Below are 19463 nucleotides of genomic sequence, written 5' to 3'. Positions count from 1 at the left end.
AACAGAGGGCCCATACTTCAGTGGCCCGTCACTAACAGAGGGCCCAGACTGGTGACTGTCACTAACAGAGGGCCCATACTTCAGTGGCCCCATCACTAACAGAGGGCCCAGACTTCAGTGGCCCCATCACTAACAGGGGCCCAGACTTCAGTGGCCCCGTCACTAACAGAGGGCCCGACTTCAGTGGCCCGTCACTAACAGAGGGCCCAGACTTCAGTGGCCCGTCACTAACAGAGGGGCCCGACTTCAGTGGCCCCGTCACTAACAGAGGGCCCAGACTTCAGTGGCCCCGTCACTAACAGAGGGGCCCGACTTCAGTGGCCCCGTCACTAACAGAGGTTCCAGACTTCAGTGGCCCCGTCACTAACAGAGGCCCAGACTTCAGTGGCCCCGTCACTAACAGAGGTTACAGACTTCAGTGGCCCCGTCACTAACAGAGGGTCCAGACTTCAGTGGCCCGTCACTAACAGAGGTTACAGACTTCAGTGGCCCGTCACTAACAGAGGGGCCCAGACTTCAGTGGCCCCGTCACTAACAGAGGTTACAGACTTCAGGGGCCCCGTCACTAACAGAGGGCCCGACTTCAGTGGCCCCGTCACTAACAGAGGTTCCAGACATCAGTGGCCCGTCACTAACAGAGGGCCCAGACTTCAGTGGCCCGTCACTAACAGAGGGCCCAGACTTCAGTGGCCCCGTCACTAACAGAGGGCCCAGACTTCAGGGCCCCGTCACTTCATTTCCTCGACAGTGTTCATTCATGAAAGGCATCAAAGAGCAAAGAGAAGAATCCATCAGCTCGGACACTGAACCTGAAAGTTCACAGGTTTGAACAGGATCAGATTTAAGAACTGAAGCTGTCACTCAACAGTAAAACGGTTTGATCCGAAAGTCGCTCTTTGAAAAAAAGTCTCGCCACAGGGAGGTGCTGGAGGAGGAGGCGGAGTCTGAGTTCATGTATGTGCCAATCAGCGGTCAATAGTCATGTGGTAATAAAATGGACATAAGTGTTGGACGTCTTCAGAGAAGAGACACAGACACACAAGTACTGCAGGCTACTCATGTGATGTCTTCTGCTGCGGGCGAATAAAGGACTTGTTATCTTATATCTTAGGACGACATGTTTCTATCTGAATATTTACAAAAATACAAAAAGTAACTTTATAATGTTTCTGAACAAGTTTTTGTTTTGGACAAAACGATGAGAATGAAAAGTTTCATCATTTCCTCCTGTTTGAATTTTAAATGATGCTGAATTCAACGTCATCAACTTCATCTTACTTTGTTCTTGAGGCTTATTTACATGTGGGAACTTTGAGATACTTGTTGTTCATGTTGACTGCAGTGATTTACATGTTCATCCTGATTTCCAACACGTCTCTGATTGTCGTTATCTGTATGAACAGAAGTCTACATGAACCTATGTACGTGTTTCTGTGCAGCCTGTTTGTAAATGAACTGTATGGTAGCACAGGGTTGTTTCCTTTCCTCCTGCTTCAGATTCTCTCAGACGTTCACACTGTTTCTCGTCCTCTTTGTTTCCTGCAGATCTTCTGTGTTTATTCTTACGGAAGTGTAGAATTTACTAATTTAGCCGTCATGTCGTACGACAGATATCTGGCCATCTGTTGTCCTCTGCAGTACAACACACGTATGACGGTGAACAAAGCAGTTACCTTCATTATTGTGCTCTGGGTGTATTCCTCTGGGAAGTTCTTAGTTACTTTATCGTTGAACATCCGTTTGCCTCTTTGTGGAAACGTCTTGGACAGTTTGTATTGTAATAACTACCTGATTGTTAAGTTAGCGTGTTCCGACACCACAGTGAACAACATCTACGGACTGTTCGGTGCCGTTCTGACCGTCTTAGTTCCTCTGCTTCCGATCCTGTTCTCCTACACGAAGATTCTTCAAGTTTGTTTCTCTGGTTCCAAACAGACGAGACAGAAAGCCGTCAGTACCTGCAGCCCCCACCTGGTGTCGCTGCTCAACTTCTCTTTCGGCTGTTTGTTTGAAATAATGCAGAGCAGGTTTAACATGACCAATCTTCCCAAAGTGCTCAGACTCATCTTGTCCTTGTATTTCTCGGTGCTGCAGTTTCTGTTGAATCCCATCATGTTTAGAATGCAAATGTCAAAACTACGGATGTTTAAAGGTCACAGAGTCTCTGTGTAGAAGCTCTCATCCATCACAAGCTACAGCGACAGTTACACTTTGTGTCACCATGTCACACAGTTGTTACCACGGAAACAGCTACACGTTGAGAGGAATTATTTCCAGTGAACCTAAATATCATTTCTGAAGTTTATCTTTTGGAACCTTGTCCTGGGAGTGACCAGCGTCCCTACACGCTGTGGATCAGCTGCCTGTTGTGATCCCACTCAGGGCCTCATGTGTTCTTTTGTTCGCTGACCTCTTAACTTCAGAATAAAGTTCCAAATGTTTCCTTCACTGATGCATTGAATTGATGATTGACACTGACTGAAGAGCCCAGAAATAAAATCAACGCCTTTGTGCCACGGGGGGAATTGAAAGTATCTTCTCATCTGGTCACTGTTTGATCGACCTGTGGTGAAAGATTGTTTGATTTGCTAAAACCACAATACCAATTCTTTAGTCCCTAAATTACAACGTGAAACCAAAACTAACCAGATCAAGTGAAATATGGAACAAACACATGAAGCTTCAGACTCTCAGAGAAAACGTCTCGATGAAACTAATATTGTGAGTCACACTGAACTTCTCAAAGCAACCAAACATCATTAAAGTGAACTCGGCTGAAGTTGATCCCACAGAGGCTGCGACTGTCCCTCAGGTCAAAGGTCACTGAGGCTCATCAACATGTTTGTCCCTGAGGCGTCTTCACACGAGACACAGTTTGGTTCCCTCAGAAAGTCCAGAGCTGTTTATCACAGAGACCAATCAGCTCATGACTCCACAGAGAACTGATTACATTGTCTGTTAAACAATAAACACTATGTTTGAACATAAGAGGATTCGTGTACTTCACCACCTGGTAGAATAATCAAAATGAACTTTATTAATACAGCACCTTCCATACAAGAAATGCATTATGTACAATAGAGATAAGAAATAAAAACATGTTAAAACATAATTCAAATGAGAAGAGAACAGATATTAAGAAACATAGGAACATGTAAAATTACATTTAAAGGAAAAACTATTTTAAAATAAAATTCAATTTGATTTTAAAAAATGCGTAAAAACAGAAAAGAAAGAAAATGATATCAATATAAAAGCACAGGAGTGTAAGTGTAAGATCTAGTTAAAGTCTGAAGTAAAGAGAAATGTTTTAAAGACGTTTACTGAACCAGCTTCTCTGATATCGAGTCTGATCCACAGCTTGCATCTCAGATTTTCTTTGGGCTGGAACCTCTGATAGATTTGCTGCAGATGTTCTCAGTGTTCTAGAGGGAACATCGTTCACTAGAGAGGCAGCTGTGTAACTGGGTCCATCCAGAGCCTTGTGTGTGAGGAGGAGAACCTTGAGGTCAATCCTGTGTGGTTTGGTCCTCTTTGGTTAACGGGCTGCAGAGTTCTGAATGAGTCTCTATTGTTTTCTATGGGACGCCTGTGAAAAGTGCATTAATCCAGTCCGATAGAAATAAAGGCATAAATACGCTTTATGTTGATAGATGTTGGTGTCAACGGTCTCAGCTCCATCCAAAGGGAAAAAGATCATTTAAATCCTGTTGGTAATGAGCAGAGGTTTTCTCTACTTCTTAAAAATGTGATCTATCAGGAAGAATCCAAGTGGATCTGCAGATCTTCTGTCTTTATTCTTACGCTTGTGTGGAATTGTTTAATGTAGCCGTGATGTCTTATGACCGATACCTGGCCGTCTGTTGTCCTCTGCAGTACAACACACAAATGACAACTACAAAAGTTACGATGCTAATTGCTGTAACGTGGTTGTTCCCTTTTCATGCGATTGTTGTTTTGATTACCCCAAAAAACTCTTCTCCATCTTTTCCAACCTCACTATACAAGTGGATGCTACTGAATGTTCTAATGTCACTGACTGTGTAGTTGTTAAATATGCGACAGATTTTAGTAATAAAATATCACTAATAATAATAAGCAGATCATTACAGATCATCTAATGTCTCTGGGTAAAGTCTCTGAGTAAAGTATCTTAGTAAAGTATCTGAGTAAAGTATCTTAGTAAAGTATCTGAGTAAAGTATCTGAGTAAAGTATCTGAGTAAAGTCTCTTAGTAAAGTATAAGAAAGTTCTAGTAAAGTCTCTGGTAAGTCTCAAGTAAGTCTCTGAGAAAGTCTCAAGTTGAGTAAGTCTCAGAGTAAAGTCTCTGAGTAAAGTCTCTAGTAAAGTATCTGAGTAAAGTATCTTAGTAAAGTCTCAGAGTAAAGTCTCTGAGTAAAGTCTCAGAGTAAGTATCTTAGAGTCTCAGAGTAAAGTCTCAGAGTAAAGAATCTTAGTAAGTATCGAGTAAAGTCTGAGTAAAGTCTCAGAAGTCTCAGAGTAAAGTCTCTAAGGCTAGTAAGTATCTGAGTAAAGTCTCTGAGTAAAGTCTCTGAGTAAAGTATCTGAGTAAAGTATCTGAGTAAAGTATCTTAGTAAAGTATCTGAGTAAAGTCTCTTAGTAAAGTCTCAGAGTAAAGTCTCAGAGTAAAGTCTCTGAGTAAAGTCTCTTAGTAAAGTATCTGAGTAAAGTCTCTAGTAAACAAAAGAGTATCTAGAAAGTATCTGATAAAGTCTCTAGTAAAGTCTCAGAGTAAAGTCTCAGAGTAAAGTATCTGAGTAAGGTCTCTCAGTAAAGTATCTTAGTAAAGTATCTGAGTAAAGTATCTTAGTAAAGTATCTGAGTAAGGTCTCTCAGTAAAGTATCTTAGTAAAGTCTCTGAATAAAGTATCTGAGTAAAGTCTCTGAGTAAAGTCTCTGAGTAAAGTCTCTGAGTAAAGTATCTTAGTAAAGTCTCTGAGTAAAGTCTCTGAGTAAAGTCTCAGAGTAAAGTATCTTAGTAAAGTCTCTGAGTAAAGTCTCTGAGTAAAGTCTCTGAGTAAAGTCTCTGAAAAGTCTCTGAGTAAAGTCTCTCAGTAAAGTATCTTAATAAAGTCTCTGAGTAAAGTCTCTGAGTAAAGTATCTGAGTAATCTCTGAGTAAAGTCTCTAGTAAAGTATCTAGTAAAGTCTCGGAGTCTCTGAGAAAATTTAGTGAAGTCTCAGTAAAGTCTCTGAGTAAAGTCTCTGAGTAAAGTATTGAGTAAAGTATCTTAGTAAAGTCTCTGAGTAAAGTCTCTCAGTAAAGTATCTTAGTAAAGTCTCTGAGTAAAGTATCTTAGTAAAGTCTCTGAGTAAAGTCTCTGAGTAAAGTCTCTGAGTAAAGTCTCTGAGTAAAGTATCTGAGTAAAGTATCTTAGTAAAGTCTCTGGTAAAGTCTCGAAAGAAAAATTTATAAGTATCTTAGTAAAGTCTCTGAGTAAAGTATCTTAGTAAAGTCTCTGAGTAAAGTCTCTGAGTAAAGTCTCTGAGTAAAGTCTCTGAGTAAAGTCTCTGAGTAAAGTCTCTGAGTAAAGTATCTTAGTAAAGTCTCTGAGTAAAGTCTCTGAGTAAAGTATCTGAGTAAAGTCTCTGAGTAAAGTCTCTGAGTAAAGTATCTTAGTAAAGTCTCTGAGTAAAGTATCTTAGTAAAGTCTCTGAGTAAAGTCTCTGAGTAAAGTATCTTAGTAAAGTCTCTGAGTAAAGTCTCTGAGTAAAGTCTCTGAGTAAGTTCTGAAGTAATAGTAAAGTCTCTGAGTAAAGTATCTTAGTAAAGTCTCTGAGTAAAGTCTCTGAGTAAAGTATCTTAGTAAAGTCTCTGAGTAAAGTATTAAAAAGGTATCTTAGTAAAGTCTCTGAGTAAAGTCTCTGAGTAAAGTATCTTAGTAAAGTCTCTGAGTAAAGTCTCTGAGTAAAGTCTCTGAGTAAAGTCTCTAGGGAAGGCGAAAGTCTCTGAGTAAAGTATCTTAGTAAAGTCTCTGGTAAAGCTGAGTAAAGTATCTTAGTAAAGTCTCTGAGTAAAGTCTCTGAGTAAAGTCTCTGAGTAAAGTATCTTAGTAAAGTCTCTGAGTAAAGTCTCTGAGTAAAGTCTCTGAGTAAAGTATCTTAGTAAAGTCTCTGAGTAAAGTCTCTGAGTAAAGTAATCTGAGTAAAGTCTCTGAGTAAAGTCTCTGAGTAAAGTATCTGAGTAAAGTCTCTGAGTAAAGTCTCTGAGTAAAGTACTATAAAGTCTCTGAGTAAAGTCTCTGAGTGAGTAAAGTCTCTGAGTAAAGTATCTTAGTAAAGTCTCTGAGTAAAGTCTCTGAGTAAAGTATCTTAGTAAAGTCTCTGAGTAAAGTATCTTAGTAAAGTCTCTGAGTAAAGTCTCTGAGTAAAGTCTCTGAGTAAAGTATCTTAGTAAAGTCTCTGAGTAAAGTCTCTGAGTAAAGTATCTTAGTAAAGTCTCTGAGTAAAGTATCTTAGTAAAGTCTCTGAGTAAAGTCTCTGAGTAAAGTCTCTGAGTAAAGTATCTGAGTAAAGTCTCTGAGTAAAGTCTCAAAGTCTCTACAAATGTTTTCAAATGAAAAAGAAACAAAACAAAGAAAAATAAATGTTTTTTCACTGAAAACAAATAAAACAGCGTCTTCGTTGTTTGTCAACGATCAAACACATCGAAACTTCATTTCCTACATTTGAATACAACATCAACTCAAATAATATTACTGACTCACGTGAAGTGACATTTATTGTCTTTTATTCAAACACATTTGCTGTAGGGACTTAAGAGCAGACTCTTACACAGCAGGCGTATTTTGGACATATTCAGACCGTACATGATGGAGTTAAAGAGCGGCTGACATGTGAGAAAATACAGAGATAAAAATATTCTCAACACATGAGGTAAAGTGCTCATATTGAACCTGCTCTGTAATACTTCAAAACAAACCCCGAAGGAGAAGTTGAGCAGCGAGGCCAGGTGGGGGGTGCAGGTGCTGACGGCTTTTTGTCTCGTCTGTTTACAACCAGAGAAACAAACCTTTAAAATCCTCACGTAGAAATAAAGACTCGCAGACACAGGAACACAGACTGTGGGAAAAACAGCAACAAGTTCATAGATGTTATTGACTCTGGTGTCATAACAGGCCAGTTTAATGATGGAGTAGTTATCACAGTACACTTTGTTAATGATGTTTCCACACAGCTGTAAAGACCAAGTCAGAGAAGTCGTGACAAAAACAGCAGCACAAGGAGGTAACCACACAACTGCAATGAGAAAGGCAACTTTATGAGACGTCATATGTGCGTTGTACTGCAGAGGACAACAGATGGCCAGATATCGGTCATAAGACATGACGGCTAAATTAGTAAATTCCACACTTCCGTAAGAATAAACACAGAAGATCTGCAGGAAACAAAGAGGAAGAGAAACAGTGTGAACGTCTGAGAGAATCTGAACCAGGAGCAAAGGAAACAACCCTGTGCTACCATACAGTTCATTTACAAACAGGCTGCACAGAAACACGTACATAGGTTCATGTAGACTTCTGTTCATACAGATAACGACAATCAGCAGCACGCTGGCACAAAGGATCAACAAGTACAACGACAGGACCAGCATGAAGAACAAGTATCTCAACAGTCCAGAGTTGAAGAAAGCACCGAGGATGAAATATGAAAACTGGGTGGAGTTTGTCATGATTTTCATCTTGGTACAGATCACAGGAAGAATTCAGTGTCATACTCACATCCCAGATCAGTGTGAGCGTGACACAGCGTTCAGTCTGAGAACGAGTCAAACTCAACACGTCCAACATCACGATGTCTGCTTCTTTTAAACCCACCAGTGGACGCAGAGCTGTGGACGACCACAAGGGACAAATCCAAAATCAATAAGGAAATAAATCTACTGTTGCAATTATTCCCCTCATGAATTATTTTCAGTTTTTAAAGTTATTCTTTAATTTTAACACAAATTTGTTCTTATTCATTTTTATTAAATCATTCATTCATTCATTTGTATTTCTGCTGCATTAAGCCAATGAGGAGGCTTTGATTCAAAGTGTGAGGGGGGGTCGACTTTCTGTTGCTTTCACAGGTCAAAGTTCACAAGAAATTAATGAAAGAGAAAACAAATACTTAAAAAAACGAATTAATTAATTAAAAAATGTATATCAATAAATAAGGAGAATAATAAATATAAAAGCATAAACATGACATGTTATAATTTAATTAAGACCTTCATTATTTATTATGACATTTTTCATTCATATTCATGTATCTATTTCTTTTTAATGTTTAGGTTGTGCTCCTTCGTGCATTGATGTCATGAAGGAAACGAGAGGTCAAAGGTCAAATGTCAAGGTCACAGTGACCTTACATGAATCTGGAAAAAGTTTGCAGAAATATATACACAGAAACTGCACAGTGCAGTAATTGTATAGATTCAACCTTTAAGCTCTGGCCTGATATCTATTGGCTCAGAAAACAACTGGCCTATGACGTCACCTTTGACCCCTTCACTTAGGGTTAGGGTCAAATAACTGCCAACAGCAACTAGCCAGTATCAACCTGGATCACATGAAGGACTGGAAGCCACACACACACACACACACACACACACACACACACACACACACACACATAAAACCACAAGAACCACGAGATAAATATATTCATTATCCTTTTATATTTAATAATGTGCAAATATCTCAAGTCCTTATATCTTTTCATACAGTTAACAATAAACATCAGTGTTGTTTGAAGTGCAGGAGGAGGTGCACTACACAGCTGCTGCATGTCCTGGATGTCAAGGTGTCTGTCGTGAGACCCGATGGACGTATAGGTTACGGATTTTAGACATTTTCAGTCCGTACATCACAGGGTTGAACAGCGGCTGACATGTTAGAAAATATATAGATACAAATATTCTCAACATAATAGGAACACTGCTCATATTGAACCTGCTCTGTAATACTTCAAAACAAACCCCGAAGGAGAAGTTGAGCAGCGAGGCCAGGTGGGGGTGCAGGTGCTGACGGCTTTTGTCTCGTCTGTTTGGAACCAGAGAAACAAACCTTTAGAATCCTCATATGCGTGTAGAGGATTAAAAGCAGAGGAAGGATGATGGAGATAAATGTGTAGATGAGTCCGTAGACGTTGTTGACTGTGGTGTCAGAACACGACAGTTTGACCACAGAATAATTGTCACAGTAAACTTTGTGAATGATGTTTCCACACAGCTGTAAAGGGGAAGTCAATGATATCAAAACAACAATCGCAAGAAAAGGGAACAACCACGTTACAGCAATTAGCATCGTAACTTTTTTAGTTGTCATACGTGTGTTGTACTGCAGAGGACAACAGATGGCCAGGTATCGGTCATAAGACATCACGGTTAAGTTTAAATATCCAATACAAACATAAGAGTGAACACAAAAGATCTGCAGGAAACAAAGAGGACGAGAAACAGTGTGAACGTCTGAGAGAATCTGAACCAGGAGCAAAGGAAACAACCCTGTGCTACCATACAGTTCATTTACAAACAGGCTGCACAGAAACACGTACATAGGTTCATGTAGACTTCTGTTCATACAGATAACGACAATCAGCAGCACGTTGGCACAAAGGATCAACAAGTACAACGACAGGACCAGCATGAAGAACAAGTATCTCAACAGTCCAGAGTCCAGATAAGCAGCCAGAGTGAAGTAAGAAACTCGGGAGGAGTTTATATTCCTCCACATTTCAGTTTGTAAAACAACAACACTGTTCAGAAAATGATAAAACCATCAAACTCACAATCAGTAGATTTATATGATGTAAAAGAAGATCATGCTAAAGAAGTGAAGAACCTTCAGTGCACGAGAGTCAGAATAATACAGAGTGTGAACGGAGATGAGGCAGTGACCTGAACTCTTTAAGTCAGTGACGCCCACAGCAGCAGAGTGACGTCGTTGTGAGAGGACTGACCGGAGAGCGCTCCTGTTTTTCATTCTATCTCTCATATGTATATGTGTGAGTGTACAAACCAGAGTCTGGCACTGGTCCGTTTCTGTAAACCTGCACCAGCAGAGCTTTAACTGGAGCTGAGCCGTTATCCACACTTATCTCCAAGTCTCATCCAGAGCAGCACAGAGCCAGTAATCTGTGGCCTGTGACCCGTCAGCCATGATGGGTTCTGGCCTCTTCTTCCTCCACATGTTCCTGCAGCTGTTTCCTCAGCATCCACGTGCTTAGCTTGCAGCTATGCTCACACTTTGTCCACACCTTTACAAACAGCCGCTGGAAACATTATCGTCCACAACTTGGCTTCCAGTCCTTCATGTGATCCAGGTTGATACTGGCTAGTTGCTGTTGGCAGTTATTTGACCCTAACCCTAAGTGAAGGGTCAAAGGTGACGTCATAGGCCAGTTGTTTTCTGAGCCAATAGATATCAGGTCAGAGCTTAAAGGTTGAATCTATGAATTCATTTTAAACTACAAGTTTAAACATTAGATCACCATGGATCCTGATGGTGTCAGCTGACCATGATCAGGATCCACCATCAGGATCCGCGATGTGGCTGCAGCTGTGATCCTGGAGCTACAAACGATGAAGCAGCAGGACTCTGGTGAAGAAGTCACGTCAGTAACGTGTTGAGACATTTATCATGAAGGAAGGTTTGAATCTTCAACGTACAGAGGGAGTCTGCCTCCACAACTGAAGCTGAGATGATTCCACAGGAGAGGAGCTTGATGCTGAAGCTCTGGCTCCTCCTCTAGAGACTTTAGGGACGACAGCCTGAATTCTGGGAGCTCAGGGCTCTAGTGGTGATAAGGTACGATGAGCTCTTTAAGGTTTGATGCTGCCATATAATTCTAAACAGGAAGCCAGTGTAGTGAGGCTAACACAGGAGACATGTGGTCTCTGGTCCTGGTTCTCTTCAGGACACGTGCTGCAGCATTTAGGACAAGCTGCAGAGTCTTTAACGACTTCCTGCTGGAGCCTGAGAATAAGGAATTACAATAATCACGTCTGGATGGAACAAAGGCCTGGACTCGTTCTTCTGCGTGTTTTTGAGACATGTCTGATGTTTGAGATGTTACAGAAAGAAGGCGGTCCTAGAAATGTGTTTTAAATAACACACAGAAAACAAATCAAAAGTCGATTAAAAGATTAGAAGGTGATGATTTGTTTTATTCTGATTTATAATGTTATCTTATTAAATAACATTCCTTTTCTGGACTATTGGACAAAATAAGACATTTTAAAAATGTGCAAAAAAGTTTAAATGTTTACTGTTGCAATAAACTTCTGATTCTGAAACTGAACGTCTTTTGAATTTTCACTATTTTTCATTATGATAAATTATTATAAAATGTTTATTGACATAATTATTCATGTATTTTTTTAATAATTAGCAGAGGATTTATTAATAAGTAAACGTGTCCCCGACTACAAGGTGGATTTTGCTTCTTGTTTTTCACGTGGTTCCAATCAAACATTCTGTCGTTGACTTTAGACACAAACATCAAGTGAAGAAGAAAAAACTTTTTATGAAACAAAATATTTGTACATGACACCTTTTTGTAGTATTAATACATTTGACCACACAGACATTAAACTGCAACATTAATGATGACGTGAGAAAAGAACTTCATGTATTGTTTTTTCACACTGACCTACATGTTTCCACACAACATACGTTTACACATGATCCAGATCTTAGACATTTTCAGTCCGTACAGTACGGGAGTAAAGAGCGGCTGACACGTTAGAAAGTATAAAGATAATACAATACCCAACATGTGTGGGACACTGCTCATATTGAACCTGCTCTGTAATATTTGAAAACAAACCCGAAGGAGAAGTTGAGCAGCGAGGCCAGGTGGGGGGTGCAGGTGCTGACGGCTTTTTGTCTCGTCTGTTTGGAACCAGAGAAACAAACCTTTAGAATCCTCATGTACGTGTAGAGGATTAAAAGCAGAGGAAGGATGATGGAGAGAAATGTGTAGATGAGTCCGTAGACGTTGTTGACTGTGGTGTCAGAACACGACAGTTTGACCACAGAATAATTGTCACAGTAAACTTTGTGAATGATGTTTCCACACAGCTGTAAAGGGAAGTCAATGATATCAAAACAACAATCGCAAGAAAAGGGAACAACCACGTTACAGCAATTAGCATCGTAACTTTTTAGTTGTCATACGTGTGTTGTACTGCAGAGGACAACAGATGGCCAGGTATCGGTCATAAGACATCACGGTTAAGTTTAAATATCAATACAAACATAAGAGTGAACACAAAAGATCTGCAGGAAACAAAGAGGACGAGAAACAGTGTGAACGTCTGAGAGAATCTGAACCAGGAGCAAAGGAAACAACCCTGTGCTACCATACAGTTCATTTACAAACAGGCTGCACAGAAACACGTACATAGGTTCATGTAGACTTCTGTTCATACAGATAACGACAATCAGCAGCACGTTGGCACAAAGGATCAACAAGTACAACAACAGGACCAGCATGAAGAACAAGTATCTCAACAGTCCAGAGTCCAGATAAGCAGCCAGAGTGAAGTAAGAAACTCGGGAGGAGTTTATATTCCTCCACATTTCAGTTTGTAAAACAACAACACTGTTCAGAAAATGATAAAACCATCAAACTCACAATCAGCAGATTTATATGATGTAAAAGAAGATCATGCTAAAGAAGTGAAGAACCTTCAGTGCACGAGAGTCAGAATAATACAGAGTGTGAACGGAGATGAGGCAGTGACCTGAACTCTTTAAGTCAGTGACGCCCACAGCAGCAGAGTGACGTCGTTGTGAGAGGACTGACCGAGAGAGCGCTCCTGTTTTTCATTCTATCTCTCATATGTATATGTGTGAGTGTACAAACCAGAGTCTGGCACTGGTCCGTTTCTGTAAACCTGCACCAGCAGAGCTTTAACTGGAGCTGAGCCGTTATCCACACTTATCTCCAAGTCTCATCCAGAGCAGCACAGAGCCAGTAATCTGTGGCCTGTGACCCGTCAGCCATGATGGGTTCTGGCCTCTTCTTCCTCCACATGTTCCTGCAGCTGTTTCCTCAGCATCCACGTGCTTAGCTTGCAGCTATGCTCACACTTTGTCCACACCTTTTACAAACAGCCGCTGGAAACATTATCGTCCACAACTTGGCTTCCAGTCCTTCATGTGATCCAGGTTGATACTGGCTAGTTGCTGTTGGCAGTTATTTGACCCTAACCCTAAGTGAAGGGGTCAAAGGTGACGTCATAGGCCAGTTGTTTTCTGAGCCAATAGATATCAGGTCAGAGCTTAAAGGTTGAATCTATGAATTCATTTTAAACTACAAGTTTAAACATTAGATCACCATGGATCCTGATGGTGTCAGCTGACCATGATCAGGATCCACCATCAGGATCCACGATGTGGCTGCAGCTGTGATCCTGGAGCTACAAACGATGAAGCAGCAGGACTCTGGTGAAGAAGTCACGTCAGTAACGTGTTGAGACATTTATCATGAAGGAAGGTTTGAATCTTCAACGTACAGAGGGAGTCTGCCTCCACAACTGAAGCTGAGATGATTCCACAGGAGAGGAGCTTGATGCTGAAGCTCTGGCTCCTCCTCTAGAGACTTTAGGGACGACAGCCTGAATTCTGGGAGCTCAGGGCTCTAGTGGTGATAAGGTACGATGAGCTCTTTAAGGTTTGATGCTGCCATATAATTCTAAACAGGAAGCCAGTGTAGTGAGGCTAACACAGGAGACATGTGGTCTCTGGTCCTGGTTCTCTTCAGGACACGTGCTGCAGCATTTAGGACAAACTGCAGAGTCTTTAACGACTTCCTGCTGGAGCCTGAGAATAAGGAATTACAATAATCACGTCTGGATGGAACAAAGGCCTGGACTCGTTCTTCTGCGTGTTTTTGAGACATGTCTGATGTTTGAGATGTTACAGAAAGAAGGCGGTCCTAGAAATGTGTTTTAAATAACACACAGAAAACAAATCAAAAGTCGATTAAAAGATTAGAAGGTGATGATTTGTTTTATTCTGATTTATAATGTTATCTTATTAAATAACATTCCTTTTCTGGACTATTGGACAAAATAAGACATTTTAAAAATGTGCAAAAAAGTTTAAATGTTTACTGTTGCAATAAACTTCTGATTCTGAAACTGAACGTCTTTTGAATTTTCACTATTTTTCATTATGATAAATTATTATAAAATGTTTATTGACATAATTATTCATGTATTTTTTTAATAATTAGCAGAGGATTTATTAATAAGTAAACGTGTCCCCGACTACAAGGTGGATTTTGCTTCTTGTTTTTCACGTGGTTCCAATCAAACATTCTGTCGTTGACTTTAGACACAAACATCAAGTGAAGAAGAAAAAACTTTTTATGAAACAAAATATTTGTACATGACACCTTTTTGTAGTATTAATACATTTGACCACACAGACATTAAACTGCAACATTAATGATGACGTGAGAAAAGAACTTCATGTATTGTTTTTTCACACTGACCTACATGTTTCCACACAACATACGTTTACACATGATCCAGATCTTAGACATTTTCAGTCCGTACAGTACGGGAGTAAAGAGCGGCTGACACGTTAGAAAGTATAAAGATAATACAATACCCAACATGTGTGGGACACTGCTCATATTGAACCTGCTCTGTAATATTTGAAAACAAGCCCCGAAGGAGAAGTTGAGCAGCGAGGCCAGGTGGGGGGTGCAGGTGCTGACGGCTTTTTGTCTCGTCTGTTTGGAACCAGAGAAACAAACCTTTAGAATCCTCTATGCGTGTAGAGGATTAAAAGCAGAGGAAGGATGATGGAGAGAAATGTGTAGATGAGTCCGTAGACGTTGTTGACTGTGGTGTCAGAACACGACAGTTTGACAATAGCGTAGTTTCCACAGTAAACTTTGTGAATGATGTTTCCACACAGCTGTAAAGGGGAAGTCAATGATATCAAAACAACAATCGCAAGAAAAGGGAACAACCACGTTACAGCAATTAGCATCGTAACTTTTTTAGTTGTCATACGTGTGTTGTACTGCAGAGGACAACAGATGGCCAGGTATCGGTCATAAGACATCACGGCTAAATTAAAAAATTCCACACTTCCGTAAGAATAAACACAAAAAACCTGCAGGAGACAAACTGAAGCAGAAACAGTGTGAACGTCTGAGAGAATCTGAACCAGGAGCAAAGGAAACAACCCTGTGCTACCATACAGTTCATTTACAAACAGGCTGCACAGAAACACGTACATAGGTTCATGTAGACTTCTGTTCATACAGATAACGACAATCAGCAGCACGTTGGCACAAAGGATCAACAAGTACAACGACAGGACCAGCATGAAGAACAAGTATCTCAACAGTCCAGAGTCCAGATAAGCAGCCAGAGTGAAATAAGAAACTCGTGAGGAGTTCATCACGGTTCTTTTGCTTCATGAAGAAGTGAAAACAAAAGAAAACGCACGCTCGTGTGCAGAATCAAACACATTCAGGAGATTCCGGCTCGGCTCAGTAAAGAAAAACATCATCTAGAAAACAGAGGATCTGATTTCAAATCACAGACGTGAAGTGAATCGTGACGTTCACCTGCTGCTCGTCCAAACTGAGCTGAAGCTCTGAAACATCTTCTTTTAACAGTTCTGGCTGAGGGGCCGTCCACAGAGTGACCTCATTAACAAAAGAATATAGGCCCTAATGTATTTTTAACATTTGTAGAAACACAAGCTGATGGGTTGACAACATATTTAACTTTAGAAACATATTATACATGTTCACTCTGAGCTGATCTTTTAATAAACATATTTCTATTATTCTCTTATAATATTTGTGTATTTGAATTATACTTTTACTGGAAATAAGGTTCATGAGATTTTTGCCTCCAGTTACAAAGAGAGGACTCGTTCATACTTTGGTTCTTGGTCCAACACTCAGACCAGAAGAAGAGTTCTGGGTCTGGATCAAACTGAACCTGGTTCTGTTGGTTTGCAGTGAAAACACTTTGTTGATAGTTTGGACTTTTGGACCAATCACAGGAAGTAGAGACACAATTAAACAGTAGAAGAAGAAGAAGAAGAAGAAGCTGCAGTCTTCACCACCGATGATATAATGTTTGAACCACGAGGACGTTCATTTGGTGCATTTGAACTAGTGGAGTACTGTAGTACTGTGGAGTACTGTCGAGTACTGTAATATTGTGAAGTACTGGAAACTAGTACTGTGGAGTACTGTAGTACTGTAGAGTACTGTAGTACTGGGAACTGTACTACTGTGGAGTACTGCGCCTGAAGGTGCTGATGCTGCTAGTGATACCATCATGATGTCACCATGGCAACCAAATGAAGCAAATCCTCTATAAATAGATTACTATTGTATCTGCTGTCTTAGGTGAACTAGATTACTAGTTTGTACTGTTTGGTCTTACCTTGAATTGGATGAGGACTTTGTTTCACTTCAGTGATTGAGAGTTAAAGAGAACCAGTTCGAGTTAAAGTGCTTGACTTTTATTCCAATTCTGTTCAGGACTAAGTTCTATTTACTTTCTACCTTTGAGGTAAATAGACTTTGTCCAGAATCAGTTTTTGGTAAATTAGGAGATTTTGTGAAACTCACTGATTAAGTTTCTCTTGTGTTGAACTCTGCTGAGTTTCTGTTGCTGGGCCTTTACCACCTGGTGCCTGATTGACTCATGAGCAGGGGGTGTGGTCAGCACAGCTGTAGCCAATCATCGTCGACTCTGGTGTAAAACCAGGAATTGTTTGAAGCGTCTTATGAAGACTCGGAGGACGAAGACAAAGGAGGACGAAGACAAAGGAGTCTTTCGTTGGAGTCTTCGGGGGAGGGGTTTATAACGCTGCTCTGTTTCCTTTTATTTGAATATGTGTTTACTTTCCGTCCCTGTTCCCGGATCTACTCGTAGATACTATAGGCCTCGCACTCGTTCACACCATTACCGTAACCTTTCCTCTCCTATCTACCCCCCCCCCGTTCCACACATACCCAGCACCTTGCCACAGGGGGCCTCTGGAACTGCCAGTCAGCTTCCTGCAAGACGGACTTCATCTCTGGCTTTGCTACCCAGCATCGCTTGACTTCCTTCTCACCGAGAGTTTGATCACACCGGACAACACATCCCCCCCCCCCAGCTGCTCTCACCCACACACCCAGACCCACTGGTAGGGCTGGTGGTTCAGGTTTACTCATCTCCCCCAAATGGAGTTTTTCTCTCTACCCGCTGCCACTCTTTACCCCACTGTCTTTTGAATTTCATGCTGTGACAGTTACTCATCTGGTACAATTAACCATTGTGGTTCTCTCCCGTCCACCAGGTCCTTTGGGAGTTTTCTTGGAGGAATTAGACGTCCTCCTCTCAAACTTCTCAGAAAATGGGCCTCCACTTATCCTTCTGGGTGACTTCAACATCCAGACAGAGAAGTCATCTGACCTCTTACTTTTACTGTCTTCCTTTGCTCTCTCACTCAGTCCTTCCAGAAACTGCTCTACCTCTAACCTCACTGTAATCCTACTTCATGTCTCTGACCACTTCTATATCTCTGACTCTCTCAAACTGACAACCCGACCACCTCAACAGACTCTGTACCTGCTCCCTCTCTCCCTCCTCTCTGACCTCCTCTCTGACCTCCTCTCTCTTTCTCTCTCTCTCTCCCTCTCTCCCTCCTCTCTGACCTCCTCTCTCCTTCTCTCTCTCTCCCTCTCTCCCTCCTCTCTCCTCCCTCTCTCCCTCTCTCCTCCTCTCTGATCTCTCTGTTCTCCTCTCTGACCTCCTCTCTCCTTCTCTCCCTCCTCCTCTCTGACCTCCTCTCTCCCTCCTCTCTGACCTCCTCTCTCCTCTCTCTCCCTCCCTCTCTGACCTCCTCTCTCTCTCTCTCCCTCCTCTCTCCCTCTCTCCCTCCTCCTCTCTCCCTCCTCTCTGACCTCCTCTCTGTTCTCCTCTCTCGACCTCCTCTCTCCTTCTCTCCCTCCTCCTCTCTGACCTCCCCTCCTCCTCTCTGACCTCCTCTCTCCCTCCTCTCCTCTCTCCCTCCTCTCTGACCTCCTCTCTCTCTCCCTCTCCCTCCTCCTCTCTCTCCTCTCTCCCTCCTCCTCTCTGACCTCCTCTCTCCCTCCTCTCTGACCTCCTCTCTGACCTCCTCTCTCCCTCTCTCCCTCCTCCTCTGTTTTATCTCCCTTCCACTGACTCCTTCTCACTCATGCATCCTAACTCTGCCACAGACTGTCTCCTTTCTACTCTGTCCTCCCCTCTCCCTCCTCTCTCCCTCTCTCCCTCCTCTCTGACCTCCTCTCTCCCGCTTTCCCTCTCTCCCTCCTCTCTGACCTCCTCTCTCCCTCTCTCCCTCCTCTCTGACCTCCTCTCTCCCTCTCTCCCTCCTCTCTGACCTCCTCTCTCCCTCCTCTCTGTCCTCTTACTTCAGGCCGGAGCCCAAGTCCTCCCCAGCTCCGTCTGACTCGAGCCGACCGAGCCACTATGAGCATCACAAAGGAAATGGTGAAGATCTAAACACCCTGATGAGCTGCTCACTGATCAGTCTCCTCTCTTTTCTTTCTCTGTCTCCAGTTCTGCAGCCAAAAGCTCTTTTACCAAACTACACTTCAATCCTCATTCTCAAACCCAAAAACTCTTCTCCATCTTTTCCAACCTCCTTGACCCCCAGTCCCCCTTCTACCAAGCCACTTTGTCAACTACTTTACAAAAAAGATAGATGACCTACGCTCCTCATTCTCTAATCCTCCTTCTGTAACTACACTTCAATCATCTTCATCCCCTTCGCTTTCCTCTTTCACCCCCGTCTCCCAATCAAGTTCTTACCTTGGTAACCTCTGCCCCCGACCACCTGCCCCCTTGACCCCATCTCACATTCTCCAGTCTATCGCTCCTGACCTTCTTCCTTTTCTCACCCATCTTATCAACACTTCCTGTCAACTGGCTGTTTCCTAACTCTCTGAAGGAGGCAAGAGTAAACCCTCTCCTGAAGAAACCCCCCCTCGACCCGTCTGAAGTAAACCACTACAGACCTGTCTCTCTTCTTCCCTTTGTTTCCACAGCTCTGAGCGAGCGATCTTTAATCAACTCTCCCATCTCCACCATAACAACCTTCTTGACCCTCACCAGTCTGGTTTCAAGGCCACTCGACTGAGACGGTCCTCCTTGCTGTCTCTGAGCAGCTTCACACTGCTAGAGCCGCCTCTCTCTCCTCTGTCCTCATCCTTCTAGACCTCTCTGCTGCATTTGACCCAGTGAACCACCAGATCCTTATCCCCCCCCCCTCAGGACCTGGGTGTCTCAGGCTCTGCTCTGCCCCTGCTCTCATCCTACCTCAACGACCACACTTACCGGGTAACTTGGAGAGGATCTGTGTCTGAACCTTGTCCTCTCACTACTGGGGTCCCTCAAGGTTCCGTCCTGGGTCCCCTCCTCTTCTCTCTCGGCT

At 42.1% G+C, this 19463-nt stretch overlaps 3 protein-coding genes and 1 pseudogene across 3 annotated transcripts in view; 2 read left to right on the top strand and 2 right to left on the bottom strand.

The window, feature by feature from the left end:
* LOC118106630 (collagen alpha-1(I) chain) overlaps window positions 1–19463 on the top strand; it is a 688934-nt gene that overhangs the window by 261351 nt on the left and 408120 nt on the right.
* On the top strand, window positions 1243–2172 carry LOC118106606 (olfactory receptor 10A6-like). The gene has a single exon (XM_035155296.2). It carries the CDS (start codon window positions 1243–1245, stop codon window positions 2170–2172), a length of 930 nt encoding a protein of 309 aa, XP_035011187.2.
* On the bottom strand, window positions 11659–12712 carry LOC124851633 (annotated as a pseudogene).
* On the bottom strand, window positions 14512–15451 carry LOC118106010 (olfactory receptor 11A1-like). The gene is given in 2 exon segments (XM_035154123.2): window positions 14512–14792; window positions 14795–15451. Coding segments are annotated over 2 exon segments (921 nt in total). The 5' UTR covers window positions 15435–15451.

Source organism: Hippoglossus stenolepis, chromosome 4, assembly GCF_022539355.2.
Source record: "Hippoglossus stenolepis isolate QCI-W04-F060 chromosome 4, HSTE1.2, whole genome shotgun sequence".
In the NCBI taxonomy this organism is placed as follows: domain Eukaryota; kingdom Metazoa; phylum Chordata; class Actinopteri; order Pleuronectiformes; family Pleuronectidae; genus Hippoglossus; species Hippoglossus stenolepis.
This window is presented reverse-complemented; position numbering and strand designations above follow the sequence as displayed.

Excerpts from the sequence above, each read along its gene's own strand:
- LOC118106606 (XM_035155296.2), top strand. The coding sequence starts at position 1,243 with ATGATGCTGAATTCAACGTCATCAACTTCATCTTACTTTGTTCTTGAG.